Below are 9,696 nucleotides of genomic sequence, written 5' to 3'. Positions count from 1 at the left end.
ATTCATTGGAACCACCTTCAACCACTTAAAGCTCCTCTGGATGAAATCCCCCTGCCTGCCAATTAAAAGTAATAAACATCCATCACAATGAAATACTTTAGGTTGTTTTTTGCAAATCATTTTATTAAATCAGTATTTACAGGCAGTTTGTTGCCTCATCGGTCGACTGCTCTGCTGCTTTATCTCCTGAACTGAAATATCTTAACAGCGTTGTGAATTCCCCCCTCTGATGAATTCAATTACTTTGACCGACAGTAACAAACAAGATAAACTTTTTTATTTATAAGAGCTTTTCTATTTATGTGCACCACTGAATATGGCTTTATTGAGATCTCATCTACTGGGAACAATGGTCCTGCTCCACAAACAGCGTCTCCATGTTCCATTTCAGCAGAGGACCGCCGGTTAGCCAACAACCACACGGGGTGACGTTCACGACCAAGTCAGAGACGAGCAAAAAACAAACTGACCCAGCATTCACTCATTCACTCAGGGATGTGGACATCATTTCAGTTGCATCTCGCTGTGGCGCACTGCTTCTAACAAAAGTGCCAGATATAGGGACCCTTGCTGCCGTTTTGAAGCAAATCGAAAACCCGCCGGGAAAAATACAATCTTAGTTCATTTCATTAACGCGCACCTGAGTTTCCTACATACGGCGAGAGACGAAGAAACGAGAGCGCTGCTGACGGGGTGGAGGTACGACCGAGGCTTGTGGAGCACAGCAGTAAAGACATCCACTAAACTGACCGCCCCCCCCCCGCCCTCTCTGCACCAGTATCACATGAGAGTGGATTTTGAAATGGGATTTTGGTTCAATTCGATTTAAATACTGCACCGACATTGTTACCATATACGAAAAAGGCAGAAACGCTACTTAAAAACAGACTTGTATCCACGATCTCCTTTGAATTGTTTTACTATTTAAATATAAATAATGATGCGACAGTCCAACGAAGACAGCTGAAAAAGCTTAGTTTAAATTTAAAAAAAGAGGAACCGTAAACATATACAACTTGACCCTCAGCTTTTAAAAACAAATGGTCATATACATATTCTGGGTTTACTGATAACGCTAACGACTCTGTTACAGGGCGGGCACCGGTTTAAGTACTCAGCTTTGGCGGCGAGTTTCCGCAGCAGACCTCACGCCACAATCTGCAGCCCAAAGAAGTCAAACCAAAGCTAAATATTTTTAAGACTTTACCAAACAAAAAGATGAAAAATATGAATATTTACTATTTCGTTAATACTGCAGATGCCGATCAAAATGAATACCGTTTAAATGAACAGGTTCTTGGTGGTGTGTGTAATGTAAAGCATGTCCATCTGCACTCAAGATATCAGAGCATCCCTAGGAGATAAGACAAGCGAGAAAACCAAAAGGGGGAGAGAGAGAGCGCGCTAACGTCTGAAAATTTAAAACACATGATGTCTGGTATTATTACAGGGGGAGAGGCCCGATTACCAGCTCATCTCATTTCGCTATGGCGCGTCTCTTCTCCTCCTCTCGGCCATCCTTTGTCCAAGTCTTTGCTTTCTGCCTCGCAGACGCCCTGATGCGGAGCCGCTGGGCACTGGAGGAGGAGGAGAGCGGTGGAGGCGTGTCTTAAAAAGGGATCATCACAGTGAGTCCAGAAGATGTCCATCATCACAGTGTCAGACAGACTGGAGCACGTTTCCATTCAACGTCTCCTTGGAGCTCCCCGCCAGTTCCACGCGAGCGTCAGCGGGAAGAGTCGGACGGCAGCCGCACTGCCGTCCGACTCTTCCCGCACAATGGAACGGAAGGAGGGAAGTTTTTCCACAAGATGGGGCCGTCGTTGCTCTCTGGTGACCTTGATCTCTCTCTCTCTCTCTCTCTCTCTCCCCCCTCAATGGCTGGGCGACCCCAGGGCCACGCTTATCTGTGCTGTCGGAAACCGTGGGTGCCGTCTGGACCGTCTGGCTGCCGGACGCTGTGACTGTGTGATCGGGTGTCATCTGAAGGCAACGTAGAGTTATTGCGACCTGCCCTGGAAGAAAATCAGACCAACCGGGAACACATTAGCAGCAGCACTTTTAGACGCGCCGCTTTAACGGCTCACAACTCGTTTCCAGGTTTCCACACCGTTGTTGTTTGCAATGGATGTTATCGTCTATTGATGTTGTGGCTGCACAACAAACTGCAGTAGAAGACTCTACACTTTATCATGGACACTTTAACCTGCTGAGAATACACTTTAATCCCCATTTTGTTTATACATTTTGTATTCCTCTGTATATTTAATATTTTACTACTGCTCTAATGTGCACCCGCTGCTGTGATCCTGCAATTTCCCCACTGTGGGACTAATAAAGGAATATCTAATCTAATGTTTTTCTCCTGAATTTTCCTAGTTACAAGATCTCTGAAGAAGAAAAAACATTCCACATGAATTTAATTAAATGGTTCCCTCTTGGTTTTAGAGAGATGGCTTCAAGATGGTGTTTTTAGTTTTTCTTTCTTTTTATGTAAATGTTGGCACAAGTCAGCACTATTCAAATCTAACTGAGGACAAACTAAAATATTCAGTTAAATAAATGAACTATTATTGAGTTATTTTCTGCAAAGCTGCAGAACGCTTTGTGATTATTGTTAGGCTCCACCTCAAGTCAATCAAAATAAAGTAGAAAAAAAACAGGCTTGTTTATAGTGTTCATACTTTTGTTGTTGTTATTTCCTCCAAATAATTAAAGACTGAAGTTTACAAGTAGAACAGATCCAACGAACACATTGTGAATCACAGATCAAATCAATTTGAAAATAAAAGTAATAGATGGCACTGTGCCTTGGTGATGGACACATTTTCTCTCCCCCTGTGCTATGAAACAGTAAATATTTGTGGATTATTACCGGTCAGTGTTAGGTTTGTCCTGAGGCGTCTCATCTGGGCAGGCGCTGCCTAGTATTCTTTTCCTGGCCTCGGCGTACTCCGCCTCGCGCTGAGCCAGAGACTTGACCTGCTGCGTGGGCCTGTTCGAATTCGAGGGTGAGCCCGACGACCCGTTGCTCGTAGGCCGCTTCAAGATGCGTATCCGAGGTGGGGGCGCCGCTGCTGGAGAGTCGTCCTGTATCACCATGGTCGTCCTCAGTGGCGATCGGGAAGAATTGTTACAGGACTCCCTAGAAACAAATCCACGGGAGCAATTAGTGACAAGACAGACAGGAAGAGGCCGGGAACTGCGCGTGTGCTCAGTACTGCCTTTCTGTATGATTAGGATACACACTTCAATTCATTGAGTTAACTTGGATCGCCTAAATTACATTACATGTCATTTAGCAGACGCTTTTTTCCAAAGCGACTTACAATAAGTGCATTCAACCTAGAGTACAAACTAAGAACAACAAGAATACAGAAAGTAACATTTCCTCAGCATAGTCGAACTACAAAAGTACCAGAATAAGAGCCACTGAAGTGCTAATCTGTGTTTTAATCCAGATATAGTTGGAAAATAAGTATTTGGCTTTGGCAGAACACCTGTATAGTCAGCTGGAGTGTGACTTTTAGTACTGGTCAAACAAGTATTTTGTTTAGGTGTTTACTTTTATAAATAAGCAAGATACAAGGGCAACACTACTTTGTTTTTAATGAAAATTGTCACAGATTTAGGCGAGTTTTTTTCCCTACCACCTATAAAAACGACTCACGTTTCTTTCTGTCTGATCCGTAGCTTCTCTTCTAACCGTTTTTCCATTTCCTGTTGAATGGGGGGGGGCAAACATGTATTCATGAAAAACAAACATGGTCCGACTGATTTTTGGGCAGCGAGAAAAGTGCGGCAAGTAGCAAGCAAGTCGGATGGATTCGGTTACAAGCTATTTATACACGTTTATACACAGGGCCGCTGCAGAGGGGCAACGGGGACATTAAAACGGTTCGATGAGGATCGTGTTATAGAGACTTCCAACGCGAAGAGGTTTTATTAAAAAAGGAAAAGTGAACTTCAAACTGTCACGTTCATGCTAATTTCCTCTCGCAGCCGCGTTAACGGCGTCGCGAGCCGCAGACATTCCGCACAACTCCACCGACTAAGGGGTTAAATTTATTCAAATGTTACCCATTTAAAAAAGAAAAGAAAAAGTGTGGGGTCGTAAGTAGCTGGTCCCCGGAGAAGCAGTTGGCAACATGGCCGAAATTATTGCCCCACAACAACTTGGAACAGGAAATCACCAAGTTAATTGAGCAGGCTGTCATTACACCGTAAGACGTGTTGGATACAAGCCAGGCTCAGAACGAACGACAACCCAACGTGGAACCGATAGTTCAGCTAGCTCCCGCACACACTTCGCAAAGTTACTCATCGTGACTTTTTTTTGACGGGGAAATGTCGACCCACCAAACCGAATCGCGTCGCTGCTCGTCGTCGTTCACACACCGGTTCGGTTCTCGCGGGGACCCGCGTGAATGTTTAATATGAACGTTTTAAAATGTTCAATATGATATTAGAGTGGCTCGTTGAAAAGGCGCAGAGACGCGTGTCACGTTTGTACTTGTGCGGATACGTTAAACAAACATTTAAGTGCTCGTGTTAGCTTAGCTTAGGAGCTCTTCACTTCGTGAGTTTAGCATCTTGTTCCTACAACCGGTCCGTTAGCGGGGTCGCCGTTTGGCTAAAAAAAAACAAAAAAAGGGGCCACGTTTACGTCATTTCACCATAAACGAGTTGGAAGTATTAAATATCCATTTGGCTCTTTGACGACCGTTGGTTAAACTTCACGTTAAGCTCGCGAGCTGTAACGTTGCTTGACGTTAGCTCCGACCAAGTCTCGCGAAGCTAACGCTAGCGTTAGCCACATTGTTGGCCGGTGGGAGTCGCGAATAAACACAAATAAACCAACGTTACGAGAACTTCTCAAAGTCGCCGGGGAAATACAAAGAAGCTCGCGGCGGTACGTTCGCCTTGAGCCGGTGGAGCATCGTGCCTTTTATCATTTACCCCACTGTCGGCGGCTTCCTCCCAACTTTCGGCGACCTCCTCATCCATGTTTCATTTTGCTCAGGCGCGCAGTAGCTGGACGTCCTGGGCCACTCCGGGTCCGCCTCTCCTCCACTGCCCGGGCTTTGACATCACGCTGACGGGTTGCCCCGCGGCATGATTGCCCCCTCTCCACACAGCTGGTTACTTTTACGTGTCGGTAAAGTGACAGTGAACAAATTACGTCACTTTATTGAAAAAGTCAAAGACGCATTTTACTTTTCGCTCTAAAGATCAGATGTGTAAACTATGTGAACTACCAGCGACTGATTCCTTATTTTTTTAATTTATCAAACTAAATACTTTACGTATGCTGTTTCCATCAATGATAACGTTGTTTGTAACAATGAAATAAATCAACATACAATACATGAACGTCATATTCCAGGTCTTGAGTCACTATCTAATTGTATAATACATACCTGCAAACTTGTCACCTTTCGGTGAAATTCACCGTTTTGAACTCAAAATAGGTCATCCACGTGAATCGTGGAGATCCGAAGAGTTTTTGTTTTTTTGGCTCACCTGGCCCGCTGCCGTTGAGATTGCAGTGAGACGCGGAGAAAAGTGTGAAGTGGTGCTCTTCGCAATAAAACATCTTTGATGGGACGTGTCGAGTCTCGGCCAATCAGCGTTCAGATGTCGACATCGTTTGGGGCAGTGTTGCCAGGTCCGCGGTTTTCCCGCGGAATTGGGCTACTTTTGAAGTGTTGACGCGGGTTGAATTGTTTGTCCGCTGGTTCGGGTAGACCTATTTTGCATGCAAATTACATGAATATCTTTAAATAAAAATCCATATTTTAAATGAAATAATTTATTTATACCCAAATCCTACCAAACTAACTCCAGATCAGCACGTACACATGGACACATGGGACACGCCCACATACACACACTTTAAAAGCAGTGGCACGGGCATATTTTGAGTTCTGATATTGGGCTGGTTTTGTCACACAGACCTGGCAACCCTGGAGACGACCCGCAGCAGCACACACACCTGAGCCTCGCGCAGCGTCTTTTCGCGGCTCTTTTCCGGACAAAGTACGCCGCATTTTGTCAATGAAGTTACTTAATGAACGGTTCTCAGTTGTATATGTTGGTCAAATGCTTCTATAGTTTACTTTACTTGTGTTGGTTAGCATTGTAACACTGTGTGTTGTTAGCACCGTAATGTTAGTATTGAATGGGACGTATTTAATGTATATTGTTGTGTGTGTAACGTGGTCAACATCAACAGGAACTCATTGGCTTGTCTTTATGAATAATATTAGTTTGAATGGGTAATTACTACAGTATCCGTTTGTCTGTCAACATTTAGCGAAAGAAACAACCAATGAACACTCAGTAAATCACAAAGGACCTCCCACCTCACAGGTAAGGCTCATTGGCAACCCGTCAGTCGCGATTAATGAATTTCAAAATGTGCGATTAATTAGTTACTTTTTTTTAATCGATTGACAGCCCTAATATATGTGTATATATATATAATTATAATTCAGAGATGGATATTGTATTTTTACCTTTGTCTAAAAGTTACTAGTTCTTTGAGGATTTTTAATTTAACATACTAAATGTGTGATCATTCTATAAAATTACGGAACTAATATTGTATACTTATACAATCATATAATATTACATTAACAATATTAATGATACAATAATATATTATATTAATGATACAATAATATATAATATTACAAAACGGGGAAGGAGACGTTCTGCTGCTGTTAAAGATCAGAAACAAACAAATGTTCCAGCTTTATAAACCAAAGTGTATAAACCTGCACAGACCGGTCCACGAGGGATTTATTGATCACGTCACAGAGAAGATATTCCTTCCATTCCTTTATCCAAACTGCAGCCGATCCGAGGCCTGCAGGGTTTATCACAGTGACGATATAAATGAGGCGATTTATATTTAGACACAGAGGCGGACTAACAGTCACTCACACATTCCTACCTGAGTCCAATTCACCTGAGCTGCATGTCTGGGCTGAGGGAGGAAACCAGAGAACCGGAGGGAACCACGCCGCCACGGGGAGAACGTGCAAACACTGCCTGGTGGATCGTGGAGGTCTCCATCGTGGAATATGCCGACTACCAACTATTCATCCACTCTGTCATATCTATGAATGTGTTTTAACTCTAAATCTGTCCTTCTGGTCACATGACATCTATTGTTCTGTCCATCCTGGAGAGGGATCCTCCTCTGTTCTCTCCTGAAGGGTTCTTACCTTTTTTCCCCTGAAGGGTTGTTTGGGAGTTTTTCCTGATCCGATGTGAGGTCAAAGGTCAGGGATGTCTATGTCTACAGATTGTAAAGCCCTCTGAGGCAAATTTGTAATTTGTGAAATTGGGCTATACAAATAAACTGAATTGAACTCCACACAGACGGTCTGGGATGGAAGTCTGGCCCGCCGTGCCGTGAGGTGACAGTTTCTCGCCACCACGCCACCGGAAGGCCCGAGAACACATTCCTGGATTTCTTTATTACACTTTCTAGGACATCCACGGCTAGTGACAATTAAAACAAGTATATAGTACATGTACAATAGCTTTATGAATACGTATGTTCATAGTTTATGTTTCAATGCACATTGCACTGTGTGGTCCCAGATGAAGCTGAAGGGTCCTGCTGGTCCGTGCGGAGGCCACGATGCAGCTTATACACAGGGAACAGATCAGAGGTCGTCAATCAAATCCTTTCACAATAAACCAAACAACGAAGACAACAACCGCTGCAGAGCGAACATGACAACAAGGTGCATCATGGCCGCCGGAGCTGAGAAGCAGTTGTGTCCAAAAATGAAGTGCAGCACATTAGTCCCTTTAGTGGAAGCTGTTATTACAAGTGAATAAGTAAATGCCTTTTCTTCCTCAGTCATAGGAACGACTCAGTAGAAGTTAACGCTCTTGTCCTTCAGTCACGATGGCTAAAAGATATTATACTGATATTATCACACGGATAATGGACAAGCATTTTAATATGCATCTGTAAGAGGTCGGTAGGAGCAGACAGAGCTCGCCGTGGCCGAAGCCGACTGAGGGGATCGATGCAAATGATGGAAAGTGAATGATTTTTTAAAAACGTTTCTTTTAATCAGCGAACCACATCCCACACTTTGTTCTCCCGTCCGAAACAATGACAAGAAACCAGCGAGTAGGCAGAATCAACCCATGCTTTTATTTAATCCATGCATTGCAACCTTTTTTTTTCATTCTTTTTATTGTTTTTTCTACATAAAGTTGTATGATCTACAGTGCTATCCAATAGACTGCAAAGAACAAGGAATCCATTAAAATAACATTTGACTTGTCTTGTGAAACTTACAGACAAGTTGGCATTCTAAAGACATAACCCCAAAAAATAATTGTCTTGAAGACCCTTTTTTAAGTTAGTTTGTGTTTTCCTTTCATACCATAAAAAATATAACACGTAATGAGAAAAGAACCCACTGTTTCCATTGGTCCAGGGCTGTTTAGAATCTACAGTATGTGTCAAAATAAGAGTCCCGAGTCGGGACAGTGACCCGCCCGGAACCCCCGACCCGCCCTCCACGACAGAAATATACGAAACCTTCTCCCGGCCAGGCAGAAAGATGTCAGTGGTTTTGGATATTGCGAGTAATGCGAGTGGAAGTGTGGGCGGGGCTTAAATCAGCGACACACCGCCAGTGTTCCAGTCGTATAGCAGCAGTGGCTGAACATGCAGACAGTGTTGCCAGGTCCGCGGTTTTCCCGCGGAATTGGGCTACTTTTGAAGTGTTGCCGCGGGTTGAATTTGTTGTCCGCTGGTTCGGGTAGACCTATTTTGCATGCAAATTACATGAATATCTTTAAATAAAAATCCATATTTTAAATGAAATAATTTATTTCTACCCAAATCCTACCAACTGACTCCAGATCAGCACGTACACACATGGACATGGGACACGCCCACATACACACACTTTAAAAGCAGTGGCACGGGCATATCTTGAGTTCTGATATTGGGCTGGTTTTGGGCTGGTTTTGATTGGCCATTGGGCTGGTTTGGTCACACAGACCTGGCAACCCTGCTCTCAGGTCACAATAATAAGTTGGCATCTTTCAATCGAAAGTGTGTCCTTGTAGACCACGGAGCATCATTTTATTGTGCAAGTTAGACAGTTTGTGGGTGTTTCCCTTCATTTTTAAAATTATTTTTATCCAGGCATTCTTTAAGGTTTAGTTTACGATTTGGAATTAAGCTTTATTTTAAATATGTTAATTATAAACCATTCATGAAGGTGTCGTATAAGTTAGCACGACGCCTATACCATTTGACGCTTTCATTCACATACAAATGCTACGTTTAAAATAAATAATACATTCTGGTCCTTGGGAATAAAATAAAAAAATCTCATCTATAAGCAAAAATACTCAAATAAGTTGGTGAAGTTATTATTTTTTTAAACAAGTTTATATTATCCTTATATGCTATAGGTCAAATATATTGCATAGCATGTTGACTAATCAAAGCAAAAACAAAGCTACTTATTAATTCCGATGCATTTTAACACGTTGCTGACATCATCGTAAAGATTCGATAATGTTATATTTTTCTAGACTGACACGCGCACACTGCACACGTCTTGCAACACGCACACGTGTCTATAAACACTTGTTCGATGTTATACGGCCAACATGACTGTCTGCCTAGTGCGCGTGCACCTGTCA

At 43.0% G+C, this 9,696-nt stretch overlaps 1 protein-coding gene across 3 annotated transcripts; it reads right to left on the bottom strand.

Annotated features, from left to right (window-relative positions):
• Nucleotides 1-102: 102 nt before the first annotated feature.
• szrd1 (SUZ RNA binding domain containing 1) lies at nucleotides 103-5,509 on the bottom strand. Of its 3 annotated transcripts, XM_056423434.1 has the most exons (5): nucleotides 5,421-5,509; nucleotides 4,960-5,145; nucleotides 3,671-3,720; nucleotides 2,876-3,145; nucleotides 103-2,015 (listed from the first exon to the last, which is right to left on the bottom strand). In XM_056423434.1, the coding sequence occupies exons 2-5, from the start codon at nucleotides 5,005-5,007 to the stop codon at nucleotides 1,904-1,906; spliced, it is 480 nt and encodes a 159-aa protein (XP_056279409.1). In that variant the 5' UTR covers nucleotides 5,008-5,145; nucleotides 5,421-5,509; the 3' UTR covers nucleotides 103-1,903. The 3 variants fall into 3 exon arrangements, with proteins under 3 accessions (XP_056279409.1, XP_056279412.1, XP_056279410.1); XM_056423437.1 differs by lacking the exon at nucleotides 3,671-3,720; XM_056423435.1 differs by lacking the exon at nucleotides 5,421-5,509 and having other exon boundaries at nucleotides 4,960-5,349.
• Nucleotides 5,510-9,696: the final 4,187 nt, after the last annotated feature.

This window comes from Pseudoliparis swirei, chromosome 9 (genome assembly GCF_029220125.1).
Source record: "Pseudoliparis swirei isolate HS2019 ecotype Mariana Trench chromosome 9, NWPU_hadal_v1, whole genome shotgun sequence".
Taxonomy (NCBI): Eukaryota; Metazoa; Chordata; class Actinopteri; order Perciformes; family Liparidae; genus Pseudoliparis; species Pseudoliparis swirei.
The sequence above is the reverse complement of the archived record's forward strand: the minus strand, read 5'-3'. Positions and strand labels throughout refer to the sequence as shown.